The 20463-nt window shown below is 39.9% G+C and overlaps 2 protein-coding genes across 10 annotated transcripts in view; one reads left to right on the top strand and one right to left on the bottom strand.

Moving 5' to 3' along the window:
* Positions 1–2466, bottom strand: part of DNAI4 (dynein axonemal intermediate chain 4) — a 57550-nt gene extending 55084 nt beyond the window's left edge. For all 3 annotated transcript variants that reach the window (XM_084872593.1, XM_084872594.1, XM_084872595.1), the window contains exon 1: positions 2273–2466. In XM_084872593.1, coding sequence (XP_084728719.1) covers positions 2273–2319 — 47 coding nt within the window. In that variant the 5' untranslated portion in view covers positions 2320–2466. The remainder of the gene's footprint in view (positions 1–2272) is intronic.
* Positions 2467–2534: 68 nt separating this feature from the next.
* Positions 2535–20463, top strand: part of MIER1 (MIER1 transcriptional regulator) — a 54851-nt gene continuing 36922 nt past the window's right edge. Inside the window, exons 1-5 of one of the 7 annotated variants that reach the window (XM_084872603.1) lie at positions 2556–2713; positions 3844–3944; positions 6704–6777; positions 18107–18131; positions 18264–18300. In XM_084872603.1, coding sequence (XP_084728729.1) covers positions 2647–2713; positions 3844–3944; positions 6704–6777; positions 18107–18131; positions 18264–18300 — 304 coding nt within the window. In that variant the 5' untranslated portion in view covers positions 2556–2646. Of the gene's footprint in view, positions 2714–3843; positions 3945–6700; positions 6778–8050; positions 8237–18106; positions 18132–18263; positions 18301–20463 lie in introns of those variants that run through there. The other 6 variants (XM_084872600.1, XM_084872597.1, XM_084872599.1 and 3 more) reach the window with 6 other exon arrangements.

The raw sequence follows: 20463 nt of genomic DNA, 5'->3' as shown, positions 1-20463 counted from the left end.
TCCCACCTAATTCTTTCCTTAACAGGTAATCTTCAATGAATTTGTCATTATTTAAGAAATTCCCATGGGAATTTTTCTCACACTCTCTCAGATGAAAGTTGTACTTTAAAAAAAACAACAAAAAAAAAAACAAAAAAACTACATGAATTCTATCTTGAGATTTTCATACCTTCATGTAAAAACAAAAACCAGAAGAGTAACCAGTCACTAAAGTACAAACTGATTCAGTCATTTGTTCAGTCAACAAATATTTATTGAACACCTTCTTTATTCTAGGCAATAGCAGTGACAAAACAAAAAAATCCCTGCTCCCATGAAGTACCCTAGCTTGAGTGAAGGCAGATTAACAAACAAGTACCAGTATACCAAATACAAATAGGTTTACTTGTTTTATGGAGAAAAATAAAGCAATGTGGAGGAGGAAGTATTTACACACACACACACACACACACACACACACATTAGGGAATTCTTTGATAAGGTGACATCTAAAGAAAATGAGTCATGAGGTTATCTAGGGGTACAATGTTCCAAAAGACAGCAAATGTATACATTCTGAAGTGGGGAAATAATGTGCCTGATATTAATGTGGAACAATAGTGAGTGTAATTACTCAAGAGGAAGAGACCAAAGTGAGATAATGTAAGTAGTGTTTCCACTCTGAGTGAAATGGGAGACAAAAGATGGTTTTGAAAAGAGCCAGTTATTACTAAAATGTGGGTGTTGGTGAGACCATTTATGTGGTTACTGCAGTGTTACAGTGGCTTATATCGGAGTGGTAAGCCTGGATTTATTTTTCAGGTAGAAATGGTAGAATCTGCTGATGGAACGGATGTTAGAGAAGTCAAGGATAACTCCAAGGTTTTTCACGAACTGAAAGAGAAGTTGCCATTTTATTACAGAGTTGGTTAGAAAATTAAGTTCCGTTTTGGATATAAATTTTGAGATGTCTTATTAACTTCTAAGGGCAAATATTTGCTTATTTAAATATTTGCTTTCTTGAGAGAGGTGTTGGCTAGAGATATAAACTTGTGAATCACCAGTGTTTAGGTGATTTTTAAAGGCATCTTAATGAAAAAAGACTGACCCCAGCAACTCTCCAATATTTAGACACGGGAGAAATGAAGTACCAGCAAAGTATTTTGAGAAAAATACTCATAAACCATGGGAAGAACAAGGGGTGGTGGTGTCCTAGAAACCAAAAGAAGTGATTGAAAACTCAAGAAGTGACAAGCTAGACCAGAGCTGCTGATGTGTGAGTTGAGGATGAAACAGACTCACTGGGCAGCAGCTAACTGCTGTGGACCTTTATGAAAGCTCTTTCGCTGGGGTGGTGAAGGAGCAAAAATCCTGAGTATCATATTCAAGAGAGAACGGCTCCTCCCCCTCTCCCCCCCCCAAAAAAAAAAAAAAAATTCAACAAGTTCTGCTAAAGAAAAACTAGCTGAGCTGGAGGAGACTGGAGAGATGTTCAAAGTTTGAGAAGAGAGAAGGAAAGGGGCCTGAAGTACGGGAGAGTGAACTCATCGGGGAACTTGAACGGCACTGCAGGGCAGCACTAAGGGAACACTGGAACTTTTTCAGCGAAACAAGTCCTCCTCGGAGCGGTGTGCCTTTCTCCAGCCTGTCTGTCATTCACCTGTTGCAGGAACACTAGAAGGTTGTAAAAAGGAATGAGCTTTGCTGAAACCGGTTTGGCTCAATGGATAGAGCGTTGGTCTGTGGACTGAAGGGTCCCCGGTTCGATTCCCGTTAAGGGTTGCGGGCACATCCCCGGTGGGAGGGGTGCAGGAGGCAGCTGATAGATGTTTTTCTCTCTCATGGATGTTTCTAGCTCTCTGTTCCTCTCCCTTCCTCTCTGTAAAAAATCAATAAAATATATTAAAAAGAAAAAAAGAAAAAAGGAATGAGCTTTAGGGCAGGATGGTACAAGAAGGAGGTAGAAAGAAAAAAAAACCCGCGACTGCTTGGGGGCTCTCAGAAGTTGAGAGCTGGAACACCAAGGCACAGACAGCTTGTGGGCAACTAGCTTGAGACTGCAGAGCGGAGCGGGAGGACCCCACCACGGAAGAGTGCTAAGGTCGGTTCTCAACAAACGCGGTCTTTTCTCAAAGGGCGAGCACAGCAGCAGGGGGGTATGTAGGGGCCCAGGAAGGAGAGACACCCCCGCCTGAATGCTGCTGTGGACTGAGCCCAGCTGCAGCCAGAGGTTCCTTCCTTCCCTCCGCGAACCCGAAGGCTGAACTTGGGTTTCCTCGCCGCCGGCACTTACGATCCGCCGCTCATATTCCTTAAGCTGTTCACCGGAGTGGTGGGCATGGTGGCGACCGTCTGGGGGAGTGGCCGACCACCCCTGTCCCCGCCGGCTCCGGGAGCCCCTGCGCCCCGATCCGATCCTGGGCGTTAGCGGCCGGGGCCGGAGCGCCGGAATGTTTGCCGGGCGCCATGGAGACGGCGGAGCCCGGGCCCAACAAGCGGCCGCGCGGTTGGCTGGCGGCTGGAGGCCCGGGAGGAGGGCGGAGGCGGAGGGGAGGGCAGAGGGTTGGTGGAGCAAGAGGAAGCTCGGGGAGACGACTAGAAGGAGGAGGCGGGCGGCCCCGGCCCCAGGCCCCTCCCAGGCTCCGAGGCTCCCCGGCTTGCAGGCGGATGGATGGGGCTTGTCCAGGCGGTGGCGGCTGCAGCGAAGGTGGCGGCGGTGGCGGCGGCAGCGGCTGTAAGTGCAGCCTCCATGAACCACCTCTCCTCTCCTCGTCCTTTTGGGGATGAGGGGCTCCCGAGATGTCCTCTGTCCCCTTTCTCTCCCCTTCCCCTCCCCCACCGCGGAGGACCGCCCGGAAGACCCTGAACTTCCGGGGCGGGACTGCCGCCCGCTTTCCCCCCCCCCCCCCGCGGGCCGCCGAGGCGCATGCGCAGCTCTCCTCCGCGCCCTCCCATTCCCTCCCTCGCCCTCCCTCCCAGCCCGGCCCTTTGCGCTGGCGGTGCCCGCGGCTCGCAGGGAATCGGCGGCGGAGTGAGTGTGCCCGACCCCGTTCGCCTCCGCCCCTTTCTCTTGGCGGCCTCCGATCCGGGTCGGGGTGGGGCTAAGGAAGCTGACCTCCCCTCTGTGGCTCCGCCTCCTCCCCCCAGCAGCTTGGGGTTCGGTCCCAGCCCCCGGCGGCTCCTGCTCGCACTGCAGCCCTGGTGGTGAGCAGGGAACCTGGGCAGAGCATCTCCTTCCAGAGGGAGTGAGGGAGGGAAGAGAGACTCCAGGAGGCGGGCATTGCTGTGAGGGGCCGAGGGCCTCCCCGCCGGTGGAAGGATTCCCGGGGACAGATGCCTCCCCCTCCTCTGGCCTTGTCCTCCCAGTAAATGGAAAGATCTCTCTGGCCTGTGGCTTCTCTCTGGTCCTCGCTTTGCTGTGTGACCTTGAGCGAGCCACCCACCACCCCTGTCCGGGGCCGCAGTTATCCCTAAAGCTTTCTTTCCAACGCTAAAATTCTTAATTTTGCAGAAAAACTTAGCACTGGCCAGGTCTTCCGAGGCCGCTGAGCCGAGATGATCTGGAGTTGGCTGAATCTTCGTTTTCTTCCTTCATGGGTGGAATGAGTTGATCTGTTTATTGAGTCGCTTATATTTTATTATTTTATTTTATTTTACTTTATTTTATTTTATTTTATTTTATTTTTTTACCATTGGTTACGAATAGTAGGGCTCGAGATTCCTTAATGTTTTCAAAAATTGCCACGGGATCCTTCTCCTCATCCCTGGACCTTCTTTAAAAATTAGAGACTGGGTGAGCGATGAGCTTGTGGTGCCAGGGTCTCTGGTCCAGTTACTACTGAGGCTCTCTTTCCTTTGATCCAGATGGTGTGGTGGCTCGATTCTCCCAGTGCCTGGCTGAGTTACGGACGTGGTTAAGAACCAACTGGTTGAGGTTCAATGCAGACAAGACGGATGTGATGCTGGTAGGCAGGGGGCACACTTGGAGATTAAGGGAGGGAAAATCCAAACTCCCTTAAGTGCTATCAATATATTGTTCTTACATGTTCCAGTGTTGGGAACTGCTGATGGGCCGAGAATGTCGAGTTTGGGTGGAATGAAAATGACATGTCCATAGCTTAAGAACTATAAAAATATCAGTTGGTGATAATCTGATGAAATAGGGCCGCTTGGTAAAACAAACAAACAAACAAAAAAACACTCTTTATATAAACATTATGAAAAGAAAACCCTCACTGATCTTTGGAGAACCAAAAGGTGTGTCTTGGGTTGGCGTTAACAATAAAAATCAAACTAACATCCGGATGCTGATGCTGATTGTTGAATAGAAGAGGGGCTTCCAAATGTAATGCATTACTGCTTTGTAACCTGCATCTTGCCTACTAAAAAAAAAAAAAAAAAAAAAAAAAAAGGAAAGGTAAATTCTCAGCCTTTATCTAAAATGTTGTTTTTAAAAATAGGTGATTTTTTTTTAGGTATTTTCAACCAAATTAGTAATTAGCCATAAATTTTTTTTACCTGCACATAATGTGTAGGCTGTCACTTTTAAACAAAAATTTTAGGAAATAATTACAAAATCTCCAAAGGCACTCAAGGATTCTGAAAATTATTAGATATAGAATTTGTTTTTAGGGTCTTGAATATGTTGTATTAATCTGTTTCACTCAAACAGCCCCGGTGTCTAAATGGTTACATTTTTTTTTTTTTTGGTGCATTTTGAGAGGTATCTTTTTGAATTGCATAGCAGTTTATACATACGGGTGTATATTACTTATATTTGAATCAGGTATCAGTAGTGAAAAAACGGTTATATTTCTTAGGATATGTAAACTGCCAAAGAAGTTTACTTATTGGTTATTTTAAAGTATTGGTTGAAGTAAAATTGTGACCTTAAAATGCTTTTGTTAACAACAAAACAACTCTGTGGTTCTTGTGTATGTGTATTATAGCTTCTATAAAATTGTTTTAATAACTTTTTAATGGAGCATTCAGTAAATTGCTTTAAAATAATTTTCCAATAGAATAGCAGTTCTGAATAGCTTAATGTAGTAAAAGCTAATGTTAGTTTCCCTGACAATAGGAAGCCTTTAGGTGGGGAATGGGAGCTAAAGAGGCATTTATTCAGGCTTTGTATAGTGAAGTTTTTGTTTGTTTTGGGACATTAGCCACAGACCTCACATAAAATTGGAATTAACCACACTTTTTAGTTTAATTTTAAACATAATACTTCAATTAACAGAACTACCATTTTGAATGTTACATTAAAAAATACTGTCAACCATAATATTTTTACGCAACTCATAGATATTGGTGAGTTTTCTCAGGCCTTTAACTCTGTCATGTCCTGTTTTCATCTCTTCTAGTATCAGTAGACTTTCAACATTTATTTTTTGTTAACCCAAGTGTAAATATTGACTGTTTGCATTTGAATACAAAGAAGACATCTGTTGTATTAATCCAAAGTGCTGAAGAACTCAGAGTAATGGATGGAAGTAACAAGGAGGTAGATACTGGATTAATAAAAGGAATGTTCCAAAAATTAGCGTTTTATTTTTTAAAAGAGCAGCTTCTTCATGACACAGTGAATCTTTGGAGGTGTAGGCAGAAAAGCCTGGTAATGAGTGGGGAAACATAGATAGGGGAGAAATATACCAAAGGACCTTTTAGGTCCCATCCAACACTAACATTCTATGGCTAACGAATACTTAATTTTTACATATTTGATATTGAAGAGGTAGGAAGAGTTTTGAAAAAGACTTTCCTTAAGGTGGCTCCTAAAATTTGTAAAGATATAACACTAGAATTAAATGGAAGTAGACTGTATTGAATATTGTAGTCACGTCTTACTGATGACTTAAAATACTGGAGCTGTTTCTCTTTACTTTTGGAATCTCTGAACCTAAAAAAAAAAAAGGAGAAAATCACTGAACCCACCTTTATAAAGACAGGAGGAAGAAAAATGTAGAGGGAATTTTTTTTCTTTATCCCATAATGCCACTTAAAATTAGTAAAATTAATACATAGTATTAATAAACATAAAGGTCACTTGTCAGTAAGATAGATATCCATTCAAGTATTTCTCAGACCTCGATTTTCCTGACCACTTCGGAATTCACTAAGTAACTTAAGAGGCTGTGATCCCTAGCTTTTTATCAGTTGGGATTTTTGTTGAGGTTTAACTGAATCAAAGATTAAATGGGTCTAAGCAAGCAAATTATTCCTGTACCTTGCATTTTTGACAGTGCTTTAAAATTTTCCTTTTGGTAACCAGCTACATAAATTTCATGTATTAGCTTTCACTTTTAAATGGAAAATCCTCCTTTGTCACCATGGTATTATAAAGCCTGAGTTTCTACCTCAAGGCCCCTCATTATTTTTGCCTTTACCCACCTAAAGTCTATGCATATCCACTGTTCTTTGCCTTTAGTTGTTTCCATCAAACATCTCAAAGTGAAAATTATGTGACTATGACCTGACTTTGAAAAGCCATTTTTATTTTGAATCCTAAGGATTAAGGAAATTCAACAGGGCAGGTAACTTAGAAGCTATATATCTATGCCAACATATTCCCTCCCCCAAGGAATCCTGAAAAACACTTTGATATAAGTATTCTAAAAAATAAAATGAAAATACTGTACCGTACAGTTAATAGTAAAAATTGTTTGTAGATTTGGGAACCTTAAAGTTTTCCTTTCTCTTCTTTCCCTTGCTTTTCTTTCAGTAGAAAATGTGCATCAGATGTTTATGTTTAATTGGTTTACAGACTGTCTATGGACTCTTTTCCTGTCAAATTACCAGGTAATGTCCTTTCACTTAGCAGCTACTTCATATTCCTGTAAATGCACAAATTATTATTGGACATAAGAATTTCAAGTTAATGTTGGATCTTTAGAAATAGGAAACTGCTTACAGAGTCTAGAATGTTAAGGGAATACAAATACCTTAAGAAAACAGCTTCCCCCATATTCATTGTAAGTTGAGTATTAAAGACAAGTTTTTCTATGTGCAACTTTTTGTAATATACTGTAGCACTGGCATTATGTTATTTGAAGGGAATGAGTAATTTTCATATTTAACTGGTTGATTTTGGTAGCCATTTTAAAAACTGCTTTGAAAGGAACCCTTGCACATTTGGGGGAGGGCGGTAAACTTGTCTTTTTGAAATAAGACTTATAAACTCCTGGCTTAGTAAAATATGTGAATGCACTTTTTGATAATCACGTTTGCATTAGCTAATACGTGCCTAAATAATGGAAGCGAGACATGTCTGTATTTTTCAATTTCTTGGCTCTGGCAATCAGAGTTGGTTGGCATTCTGGTCCAGGACAGTTAGTTCTAGGACAATACCTCATAAACTTTTAACTTGCAGGCACTTCAGGCATTGCAAATAAGCAAGTTCTCCCTCCATGCAGTTAAGTCAGAGATCATGTCCACCAAAGAGCGGCTTTTCAATATCTCACGTTAAAAAATTTCTGTCCTCTAGTGCAGAATGCAATCGTTTGCACACTTAGCATTGTGACTGGCATCGCAGCAGGTTATGTGAAAAGCAAACGAGATAGGGAGATGGCAGACTTAACACAATCCCTTCTCTTCATCTCTGCCCGTACCGCCAACATTGTGAGATATTGAATTTTTACCTTGCCTATTGCGAATCGACCTAGGGAAGACTATATTTGTCAAGGGATCACTGCTTTGAAGCGCAACATCCGTTTTTCTAGCAAATGCACTTTCAAAAAAAAAAAGGGGGGGGGCCTACGTGTAAAACATAACGTATCTGTTTCCCTGCGGTGTGAATGCCAGCCCCGCCGCGGTGTGCACCCTCCCCTGGCTTGTGCGGTTCCTGGAGGCTCCTCCCGGCTGGAGCGCGGTGGGCGGGTCCGGGCGGCGCCCGCCTCCCTCCACACCCACCTTGGCCCCGCCCCTCCGCGCGGCGGGGGCGGGCTGCGCGGGCCCGCGCGCTGCTCCCCGCGCCCGCGCCCGCGCCCGCGCCCGCGCCCGCCCGCGCCGGCCTTTCCCTCCAGTCCCGCTCGGCGGGGTCGCCGCGAGGGGGCGGAGTGGGGCGGGGCGGGGTGTGGTGGGCGCGCTCGGGCGGCTCGTGGCGCGCGCTCCCGCGGAGGCCGTGGCGGCGGGAGCGGGGAGAGGCGGCCGCGGCGGCGACGGGAGTCCCGTTGCCGAGTCTCACATCCGGGTTCTGGCCGTGACCCAGCCGGCGGCCACCGCGGAGATGTGACCCGTCAGGACGGCAAACATGGCGGAGGTAAGGGAGGCGAGCTCCCCTCCCCGTCCCGGAGCCGGGCGCTCCGGGGGCCCCGGCCGGCCGGGGAGCAGTGGAGTGGGCCCGGCCAGGGGAGGCCCGGCCCTGCCTGCCGGCGCCGCTGCCCACCTGTTGTCCGGAACAGGCCGCGCTCGGGGCGGGAGCTTTTCCGGGAACTTAGTTGGGATGGGTGCGGGGGCGGCGGGCCGAGCGCGGTTGGACTTGGGGGCAGTTTGGAGGGTCGGGCGCCGCGTAGTCAGTCCTGCGTGCGCGGAGGGCCGGGTGGGCGCCCGCCGGGCCGGGGCCGGGGCCGGGGCAGCGGCAGCTCGGCCGGCCGGCGCTCGGGCCGAGAGGAGCGGCTCTTCCTCCTGCGAAGTTTCTTCCCTCCCCGGCGGCCGAGATGCTGTTGCGCCTCTCGCGTCGCCCCCGCCCGCCGGCCGCTCTGACAACCAGTCGGTGTCGGGGCCTTCGATTAACTGCGGGCTTTCCCGGCTGGGATCGGATGGGCTGGGAGAAATGAACCTGGCCTTTCCCATCCCGCCGTCTAGGGTGCGAGTCTCCCCATGTCTCCAAACTTCCATCCCCGACCCCAAGGGAGAAAGAGCCGCTTTTTTTCTCGACGTTTCAGCCGAGTTGCTTTCTGCCTTGCCCGGTTTCACTTTCCTGGCAGCCCCCTCCCCCCGGCAGCCCTTCCCTCTCTCCCTCCCTCCCTCCCTCCCTCCTCCTCCATACCTCCTCTTTCTACCCCCCCCCCCCCCACCCCAATTCTAGTCTTCTAGTTTGGATTTAGTATAGGACCTGCAGATTTAAATTTTATTATACTAAACCATAAACATTTGATTTAAAAAAAAACTTTTTTTCTTACCCTCGGAAGAATTTTGTTAAGTACCTTTCAGTTCAAGAGATGATACGTTTAGATTTTTGTTTGAGTAGAGCCACTCACAGTGATCAATAAGGCATTTTTTCCTCTCGTGTGAATTGCATTTACATGGTCTCAGAGGCACCCCAACACAGATTCAGGAAGTAGGTCATTCTTTTAACCATGCCCTCCCCGCGCCCCCCCCCCTCCATTTTTGTCTTTCTTACTTGCTGAATGAAATCAATGGTGAGTGTTTTCATCAAAACCACATCTCCTTTTTTAAACCTTGGGATGCAGAAACATGGTTAAGTTATGGACATGTTTATGGACATGTTTATTTGGAGGCCTCTTCGTGTACCTGTTGAGTGGGGGGACACAAAGGTTAACTGTCTTCTGGAGTGGCTCTTAGGGTTTGCTCCCTCTGCTCGCTGATGGAAACTGGCTTTATATTTATGCTGCAAAAGGAGGATGAGGTTTTGCTGTGGCAGGATTGTTTGCTTCCAGTATTCTTCTTAAAACATTTAATATTTTTTTAAAAAAAACTAAATTTAGTCTTAGATTAATTCCATTTCTTTGCTCTTTGTGATTAAAGAATTGCATTTTAATTTCACATGAACTGGAGAGAAAGCATAGTACTTTGTATTTTACTTAAATGTGCCTGGATTTATTTCACTTAGCTGAAAGAATTTTAGTCCTGTTGAGTCTTAAGTGTTGCTTTCCCCCCCACCCCCCCTTCCTATGTCAGGGGGCTGGGGGATGGGGTGGTAGGTAGCTGGCTTTACATATGTTTTATCAAATGGCCTTTAGCAGATCACCCTTTCTGTGAATATGCATTGGATAAGCAGCATTGTGCTTGCTTTCTGTCATAGGTGTTGTGGTTTCTTCCCTAGTGGTACTGCTCACAATGGTTTGAGCTTTAAGGTCTGTTGTCATATTTTAAAGCAGGGTATTCTTGAAGGAAAGTAGCTTAGGATATGAAAATATGGTAAAATTTAAGTTTAAAACACCTCACCCAGAAATTATAACTGCCCAGCATACTGAAAACTTACTACGTAAATGGAAGTATTTTATTTCTCATTTTAGAAATTAAAGATGTTTGCACTAATGTAAGAGGAAAAGCAATGTGTTTTGAATTACTAATAATATACTAATTTTTTCAAGTGTATTATTTTCATTTTCTTAAAAATTGCATCATTTGGACACTGTTGGAACACATGAGTGGTCCAATTTCAAGAAGAAAAACCCTGAATTTTATTTTCAGCACATTTATTTAGTGACCTGGTGTCTTTAAAAATTCATCGTTTATATTCTTCAATTCTTGTAGGTGGTTTTTTTTTACGTCAATTTGGAAGAAGAGTGAAGTAAACTTCACTGTGTCCTACAAAAAAATCTAAAATGGGTGAAGAGGAGGGAAAAGTTATAATTTTCTGATTTCTACATTTTAATAAAGAAGATTTTAGAGACTGGTTGGTTAAAAAATTTTGATGCAGGAAAACTTTTTTCTTGATTTTGTGTGCGCTTCCTAGAGATTCATTCTTTATGATACATGTGGTAAATAATTCAAATGCTGGCTATTATACCTTTGATTAAGTAGACCTAAGGATTGAAGCTAACTGGTGAAAGAACAGTAAGTGCAAAGCAGTAAAATGCATTTATTCCATAAATCTGAGGGGAAAACAGGTTATTGAAGAAGCATGTCTCCAGAGAAAATATAGGTATTATGCGTCTGTGGGGTTTTTTGTTGTTTTTTCCTACATAGGAGAATAACCCTGGCCTTGTTTTGGCCCCCCACCAAAAGTATTTAATTCTTGAATACAAATTACTTCAGATGTAAATAGAATATATCAATTTTTCATACTTGGTCTGGTCACCTCAATCCATAATAAAAAGTAAGTAATGATTCTTCTAATTGTGATAACACTAGTAACATATATAATATGCTTCAAAGAAATGGGATATGCTCCTTTTTAAAAACACTTTTTGGTAATATTTCTTATTCTTTATTATCCCTTAAAGTTATTTATCCACCTCCTAAAAGAAGGCTAGTTGATCCTTTGGGTTTTATAAGGAACTTGGTGTAGGGACCTTTGGGAAGGAACAATTTGTCTTTTATTTCAGCGTTTGTAAGCACATAAGGGATTTTTTCTCAAGTTAAAAAAAAGCCACAGTATAACACAAGTCCTATCATTTCACCTCATCCATATTGCTGTTATATAAATAAAGAGAAGGAAATTTAATGGGCTTGCTCTTCTGTATTAGTCTTAAGTATTCAGATATTTCAAAAAATGGTACATAATCCGTTTATTCACTATCACATCCATTCATTTCTTTTAAAAACATACTCCTTCCTTAACATTTTTTTTAGTATATTTGGATTTTTGGGTGTTTGTTTGTTTGTTTGTTTTTAAGGAAATGTGACCATCTTGCTATTCTTGATAGTATTAATTTCTACGCTAGACAAAACTTGTTTCACTTTAATGAATTTAAGTCTTAAATTTCTATATTGGTAATTATTATTTTTTTAGTAGTTATATTTTAGAGCTAGAAAAGATTTATCAAAAGTAATCAAGAATACCAATGTATGAGATTACTTAAAATTAGTTGAAACTAAGCTACTTAAAAGTTTAATTCAGAAGAAGTAATAGGTAAAGTGCTCGAAAAGGTAGAAAAGGTTGGTGGGGAATATATAGTACTACTAGAAGTGAATTCGCCTTAGAGAATTCTTATGAGACTAATCAGTTTCCCAAATAATTTGGAAATAAAACATTGCCATTGAAACTTCAGGATGTCTTTATGAAAAGTAATTAGCTACATAGGCATTTCTTGCTTTTGAAGTTCAGATTGAGTCCCATATACATTTCAAAAGATTAGCAAATGGCTTCAAAATTCATGGTAGTGATTAAACTGTTCAAGTAACATTCTTGGCTAGGGACCCACTCTGTTGTACTTATCCTGTGGCTTAGAAGAATGACTTATAATTATGCTTACTTAGTATGTAGATGTGAACTCATAGCACCCCCAGAAAGCTTTTTGCAAGTTGAGATCCTCTTTTTCCAAAAGTCATAGATTAAAAATAAATTTAGAAGAGTCTGTTAAACATGTCCGATCCATTTCTCTAAACATTCCTTAGTAGTGTTGTCTTCTGAGAAACCATAAAAAAAGTAAAAAACTTCAATCTCAAAGGAATTTAAACTAAACTTGCAGAAATTTAATTATTTGAGAAAATGAAACTAAAGCAAAGAGTTTATGTAATTTGTCCGAGGTCCTGCAGTTAGTCTGTGACACAATTATTGGGGCCTAGACTTTTGAATTCCTAATGCTTAATATAGCAATTCACCCTTTAAGTTGTTACTACTAGAGTAAATTTGCTAATTTTTACTCCAAGACTTAATCTTTTTATGCTCCTTCCTCAGGGTTTACAGCAAAGTTAAGTGATTTAATTTTGTATGAAGAGGTTATGGTGAGCCCTTGGCATGGTCCCTCCTGCCTTTCCCACTAGGGAGCTGGGTCCTTAGCTCCTTCCTGGCTTCTGTTCTCATACTCACCTGAGTGAGAATCTCAGACCAGATGAAGAGAGTCATGAGCATTGTAGTCTTGGACAAAGGTTGTTTTTAAACGGGAAATTTAGTATCTGTATTCCATACTTAAAGGAATGGCGGTGGAATTATTTAGAGCGGAAAATTTAATTTATATAGTTATACTCACTGAAAATATGATTATGTTTGCCTGGAATGAAAGAATCTAAAGATTCCTTCATGTTTTTACTACCTTATTTTTTTATTTTTAAATAGTGGCAATATTCTATTTTATTATTTTTTCCTCTTTTCCAATTTATAGTTTTCTGGTGTATGGGATATTTCTCACTGTGTTCTAAAAAAATATTAAAACATTTGAACACATCTGAGGCATTGAATATTTATTACAACTCAGCAATTTGATTGGTTAAATTGTATACTATATGGGTCAAAGTATAAAAATTGCTATAAATTTAATATAAAATTAATTTAGCCTACTCAATGTGTATGTGTCTGTCTGTGTGTTATGTTTTCTATCTCAAGCAATTATGTATATACTTAAAAGAAAACTAGGTTATTTTTCAAAATTATACTACTAGACTTGTTAAAGAAAAAAATAGTGGTACTAGGTTTTTTAAACAAAGGGTAAAGTAAGAAAATTAAAATCTCCCATAATTTCAGGAGACAATCTTCCACTGATTTTAAGAAACAAGGAGTAATGTTTGTAAGTAGTTAGCAAAATGATGTGTAAAATGAAAAAAACCTCCTCTCCCCTACCCATTCCCCTCTCTCTCTTCTCTCTCTCTCTCTCTCTCTCTCTCTCTCTCTCTCTCTCTCTCTCTGTGTGTGTGTGTGTGTGTGTGTGTGTGTATATTTTTTTCTCATACAAATAAATCTGTGCCATTCATTTTTTTAAATGGACTAATAGTGTTCCTTTGCTTGGAAGAACTATATTTCCATTTCTAGCTAATTAAATGGTGAACTTTTATATTTCTCCCTAACTTTGTGCTGTGAAAACCTTAGTGGTGATGATTATTATACATCTTGGTGTTCTTTGTTAGGCGTATCAGTAGGGTAAGTTCATTTTGGCAAAAACGATCTCCAGAGCAGGTAAACCAACTCATATTTTTTACCAATAGTGTATGAGTGCACTTAAGATATTTTAATCCCCAAGGTAAAATCTTAACTTCTTCATTTTATAGTTTGAACTTTTTCTAAAAATAGATATTGTTACAAGTGAGTACCTATATAGGTTTAGTTTTATTTTCCCCATTTCCAGTTTAGTGTGATCATTACTGGTAGATTGTTGCAGTTTTCCTGGAGGGTATTCTTAGAGATACAAGTTCCTAAGGATACATAGATAGGAGTTACACGACAAATGAAAGACTTCCAGTCACATTTAAACCATTTTACAAAGAAAAAGAAAATAAGGGTAAGAAAAAAAGGAAATGAGAAATTTTTCTACGTAGTTGTTTCCCTGGGAGGTATACAAGGAATCAGGCTCTAGGCTTTAGTTCCACCTTTTTCACTTATACTATGGAACCTTCATCAAGTCACTTTATCTCCCTGGGTTTGCTGATACATAAAATGTGGTAGATGGGGACGGTATTATTGCCAAGTTTATGTTTATGATCATGTAACTATGCATTTGAAAAAAAATGTAGTTTTATAAATGTAAACTACTTTTGTTGTTTTAAGTAGGTCAATAAAAAATGCCCTCATTCCATACTGAAACATCCTGTATTATAATATTAAACTCATATTTTGAAAGATAATAATTTTGTTTGTAGGTTGGGCAGAAGTAATGTTTATAGTATAAACTGTTTTCAAATGCTAGTTTTCCAGAAGTTCCTCTTTTTGTTTGTTTAATCAGTCGTATATTTCGTTTTAAATTAAATTTATTTGGGTGATATTGGTTAATGGTCATCTTTTATTTAATTGGATATAAATACTTTCAAGAAACTAATGTTATTCCAACCCTCCTCAAACCAATAAGTGGAATTTTATTTTTAATATAGAATAAAATGTGTATGTATAGGCAAACTATCCCTACTTTCCCTCCCTCTATCCTAATCTAGGTATACCATCAGTCAAATCATGGTTTTTGAAACATTTCAGTATTTCTTTTTTTTTTTTTTAAATATATTTTATTGATTTTGTACAGAGAGGAAGGGAGAGAGATAGAGAGTTAGAAACATTGATGAGAGACAGTCATCGATCAGCTGCCTCTTGCACACCCCCTACTGGGGATATGCCTGCAACCAAGGTACATGCTCTTGACCGGAATCGAATCAGGGACCTTTCAGTCCCCAAGCCGACGCTATCCATTGAGCCAAACTGGTTTCGGCACATTTCAGTATTTCTGACATAATATGATCATTAATGCTATCTTTCAACACTGGATGTGTATTATATGCCAGCTATATTTACAAATGCTATCAGTCCTCGAAATATTTGGTATTTTATTTTACTTTATTTTATTTTATTTTTTGTTGCTAATCTCACCTAAGGATAATTTTCTATTGATTTTTAGAAAGAGTGGAGGGGGAGAGATAGAAACATTGATGTGAGAGAGACACATTGATTGGTTGCCTCCTGCAAGAGGATAGAGCCTGCAACTAAGGTATATGCTCTTGACCGGAATCAAACCTGTGATCCTTCAGTCTGTGGGCCGACACATGTCCACTGAGCCAAACCAACTAGGGCGAATAACTTATTTTTAATCAGAAAGACTTTTTTTTTTTATCAGACTGTTAGATGGAATAATTATTGGAGAGTTCAAAAATGACAGAATGCTCAAAAGACCATTTCTTTTAAGCTCCTAATTTGAAAGAAATACTGGTTTTTCTTCTTTATGCCATGCAAACTTGTTTCAAAAGTTTACTGAAAAGGAAGAACAGCATTCATTGTAAGGCTATTATGTGGATAGTGAATCTGAGACCAGATGAAGATAGTTATGAACATTGTAGTCTTGGACAGAGGATGTGCTTAAACTTGGAAAATAAAATATAATTACATGAAATAAACAGATTAATTTTTTAAAATATTGATTTGCTGTGCAATAATTTTTGTGGTGGTTAAATTCATTTTCAGCCAGAAATGTGTAGCTCTGCCTGAAAGATGTTAAGCAAACTAGAAACCCTTTGGTTCCACTAGAGGCTGGATGCACAAAATTAGTGCAAGGGGGCTTGGCCCCGCAGCCCCGCTTCATCCAAAAGGTCGTCCGAAAGGACATTCGGAAGGACATCTTGTCTAATTAGCATATTATGCTTTTATTATCATAGGTTATTGTGTTGTCCCACTCTACTCTTCAGCTTCCCATTGAAGAACTGAATTAAAAAGTGACACTTGTGCCCGGCTGGTGTGCTTCATTGGTTGAGCATTGACTCATGAACCAGGAAGTCACGGATTGGATTCTAGTCAGGATACATGCCTGGTTTGCAGGCTTGATTGGATCCCCAGTAGTGGGCATGCAGGAGGCAGCTGATTGATGATTCTCTCTCATTGTTGATGTTTCTATCTCTTCCTCCGCCTATCTTGCTGAAATAAATTAAAAAATACTGCTGAGACTGGTTTGGGTCAGTGGATGGAGCCTCAGCCTGCGGACTAAGGGATCCCAGGTTGGATTCCGGTCAAGGGCATGTGTATTGGTTGCGGGCACATCCCCGGTGGGGGGTATGCAGGAGGCAGCTGGTCGATGTTTCTCTCTCATCGATGTTTCTGGCTCTCTATCCCTCTCCTTTCCTCTCTGTCAAAAAACAATAAAATATATTTTTTTTTAAATAAAAAAATACTAAATATTCGTTTGTTGTGGCATAGTAACTTAAAGATGGTGACACTTGAAAATATACATTACTAAATTGTACCAGTCTTTTGTTAGAATAAAACAGTGCTATAAACAAGGACCATTCTCTTTTAAGAATTAAAAGAAGAAAATAGGATCCTTGAAAAAGTATGCCTTAAGAGAACTCTTAAGTCATCATGTGAAATTTGGAGTGTATACTTACTACAGTAGCATAATGTGGACATTTTTCAAAATGGAGTTTTAACACCTTATAAAAATTTGTCTTGGTTACCTAGCTTTTGAAGTATTGGGCACATTCCTCATTTCTATTTTGTTCTTGCCTCTCTGCACCGTTACTTAGGAGAAAGAAGGAACATGCTAGAGATCCCCTTTCTCTCTCTAGTGCTTTCGCCCTTCCAGTGTCTCTTATTTCTATTGGGCATAAAATAGATAGCTCTGAATGAATGGACAAAGTTTAGTCATAAAGTTTGTCATTTGAAGCATCTTTTGAGTTTCTTATTGAACTTTTAGGAGTTTGTTTGTAAATGACTTCATTATAATTTAATTAAGATAAAACAGCCATAGATATTAATAAAACAAGTTGCTAACAATTTTATCTTTAAGTTTTCCAGATGTATGTGGTTAAATTTATGAGAGGTGAAATGGTACAGTAGAAGGAGCATTATAATTTGAGCTTTTGTGGTCTATCAGATAACCTGATAATTTCTCCAGCGCATGAAAGGCTGCTTATTTTGTGATAATTTACAAGTATGTTGTTTGTTAGTGAAGTTAACCTAATATACTGTTTGGTGCTTAAGTAACACTTTAATTTTTCCTTCTGCTTGCTTGCAATATAATTTTTAGTTAAAATAATGTTTTAAATTGTTTCCATCTCCATTCTCACATACATTTAAAAATACTTATTTTAGAGAGAGAGAAAGGAGGAGGAACATCGATCTGCTGCCTCCTGCATGCCTCCTTCCAGGGATAGAGCCTACAGCCAGTCATGTGCTTTGATGGGGACTCAGCTGGCAACCTTTTGGTGCAATGGATAGCATCCAACTGATTGAACTATGCTGGCCTAGGCTCACACATGTTAAGCCAGAGATCAGCTTGATAGTAAAACTGTGCGCATAGTTTTCCTGTATTGATAGGAGGGAATATTTCAGAAAATTTTAAGATCTAAATCATATATCTTAAATTATGTTATGATACCCATATTTGCCTTTAAAAATTTGAATCAATTCCAAATTACTGTCTTTGTTTCTAGATTCAGGAGTGTTTTTCAATTTTCCTATATGTTGAAATAAATATAATGTCAGAATTAAAACGGGAAGTATTATTTTTGTCCTAGACAAGTGGTCAGCAAACTCATTAGTCAACAGAGCCAAATATCAACAGTACAATGATTAAAATTTCTTTTGAGAATCAATTTTTAAAAACTTAAACTTCTTCTAACGCCACTCTTCAAAATAGACTCACCCAGGGTGTGGTATTTTGTGGAAGAGCCACACTCCAGGGGCCAAAGAGCCGCATGTGGCTCTCGAGCCGCAGTTTGCCGACCACAGTCCTAGACAATTCAGACATTAACAATTATGGTAGTTTTTGGTGTGTTGTTAGTTGTAGTTGTTGAATAATTTCTGTAACATTTGTAAGGATTACTACACAAAAATGCTAATTTTTCTTCTTTTCTCCTCCCCCCACCCCACCCTTAGCCATCTGTTGAGTCTTCAAGTCCAGGTAAGTATCTTCTATACTTTTTAATAATCTCTATTTGACTAATATTTATCCTATTCATTGCATAAAGGCTAGGAGTTAGACTATCATCTGACTTGCTTTTCTTCTGAATGCTTCTTTTCTTTGGGGAAAAAGAAATGGATGAAATGTTTGACTGCCCATGAAAGTACAGGTGAGGCTGCTGTGAGTTCAACCTCGTGACTCTTTATGGGTTCTCTCTTTCCTTCTCTCTCTCTCATGAATTTTCACATATATTGCTTAATAGTTTTTAATTGCTATTTGACTTGAAGTATATATTCATATACTTTTTAAAAAGAAATTAACAACTTTTAAAAAAGAAATTACTAACAACTTAGAAAGACTAGCTTGTATAGGAAATTCAAAATATTTTTAGAGAAATATTGTTAAAACATTTAGTAAAGGAAGGAGAAATAAAATAAGAAAAACATTCAACAAATGAATATTTAATATTGTAAATTAAGGAAATTTTTAAATATTTGAATAGGAACAGTTTTTATCTTCTGAATACATATCTTTGGATTTTTGTATTATTTAAATACAGTACAGATTCATTTTTTCCTAACTTAGATGTTATCTTTGGACTAAATCTGGCCACAATAAATGTGTTTAAATTTGAATATTTTATATAAAAATCAGTATTTAGGCTTCTCTTGATCAATTAGAGGTTCCAGCACCATTGGGTACAGCATTTCTGTGTGGCAACAATTGGTTGGAACTGAATAGCAGTCAGCAAAGAGTTTGGTACCAACCAGTTTTTCTGACTAGTGTCCAGGGACTTTACCGAGAGAGAGTACTGTCTTCTGCAATGAAGTACTTGGATTAAGGGACAGAATAATGTAGCTAAAGAAGAGAGAGAAAGGGAGCACTGTTAAGGCATTGTAATATTTTATTTGAAAACATCTCATATGTTGAATATTTAGTTATGTATTACTAAAATTTTCAGATTATTGAAGCAATCACTATTCTTTGTGTTCAATTTTAGAAAGTAAATTTGTAAAAATGCTTAACATAATGGTAATCTTTTTTGTTTGTTTGTTTGTTTGTTTTTAATGGATCAGGGTTCTTTTCATGAACACATATCATTGCACTCCATGTAGTATAAGGCATCAACTAGGGTGGTTGGACTAGAATACCTCCAGATTCATTCAAAAAGACAAGTGTGCTAAGTTAACAGTGGTTTTACCATATTTCAACTTCATGGTTTATAAATATGTTCTGGATAGTTAAGATTGGAAGTAGTCTGACCTTAGATAAATACTAGATTATCATATCTTTTATAGGACATAGAATTTTTCTTAATTTCTTTTTCTGGCAAACAGTAATCATTTTCATTGAGGAAAAAAAAATAGGTTCTAGTTGTTTTTTGTTAATGTGATATCACAAATTGAGTTTTGTATATTTCTCCTTGAAATTTTGAGATATTCATCAGGTAATACATAGGTATAAAAATAATTTCTTCAAAAATGATATTAATGAATCTTGTTTCCATTGCATTTGAATCAGTCTAGGTTGCATTGGAAGAATAGTAGAGCTTGAAGAATACAAATGTCTTTGATGCCCTTTACTACTTGCTGAATGCTTATGCAAACAGATTGACTCATTGAGTGTTTTTGTTTTTAAATTGGTTTTAGATTAAGGAAGATCTTTCAAGATAGATAGTGTTTCTAATATTAGGCTTCTGCCCAAGGGAATATTTATTTTTACAAGTAATGCTAATAATGTAAGTTGGAAGCAATTAGAAATAGAGGCTTCATGTAATAAAATGTTTGGTCCACTGGTGAAAGGCTGTGTCCTTTGTAACATCTGCACTTTGGAATTCATTACAGTAATAACGGTCACATGCCCAGGTTAGGTGGTTTGTCTATAGATACCATCAGTGTAAACCAATGTGGAGGCATAAGACAAGGTTTAACCTGTAAGACTAGTAGCCATTAGAGGTAGGGATTTAGGGAGGGGAGGAAAGAAAATAATTTAATAAGTGCACATCCTATATAATAAAAGAGTAATATGCAAATTGGTGGAACAACCAGTTGGCAGGGTGTGGGGCTGGTGAGCAGGCAGCACCAGGCCAGCCAAAGTGTGTGCCAGCAGGCAGAGGGAGGGGAAAGCAATGGGGGAGGGGAGGTTGTGGTGATGACCAGCAGCAGCAGAGAGGCAGTGGGGTGCGGCTACTAGCTGGCCTGTGCCATCCCCGATAGCCCAGTTGCCTTCCGCAGAGGCCACCGGCAGGGCCACTTGCTGCCTGTGCCATCTCCTGATTGGCCCCACCAGTTATCTCCCGCAGAGGGAGGCCAGACTGCAGCTCAGTCAGACA

Source organism: Pipistrellus hanaki (assembly GCF_964339955.1).
Source record: "Pipistrellus hanaki genome assembly, chromosome: 2".
NCBI classification, from domain to species: Eukaryota; Metazoa; Chordata; class Mammalia; order Chiroptera; family Vespertilionidae; genus Pipistrellus; species Pipistrellus hanaki.
The sequence above is the reverse complement of the archived record's forward strand: the minus strand, read 5'-3'. Positions and strand labels throughout refer to the sequence as shown.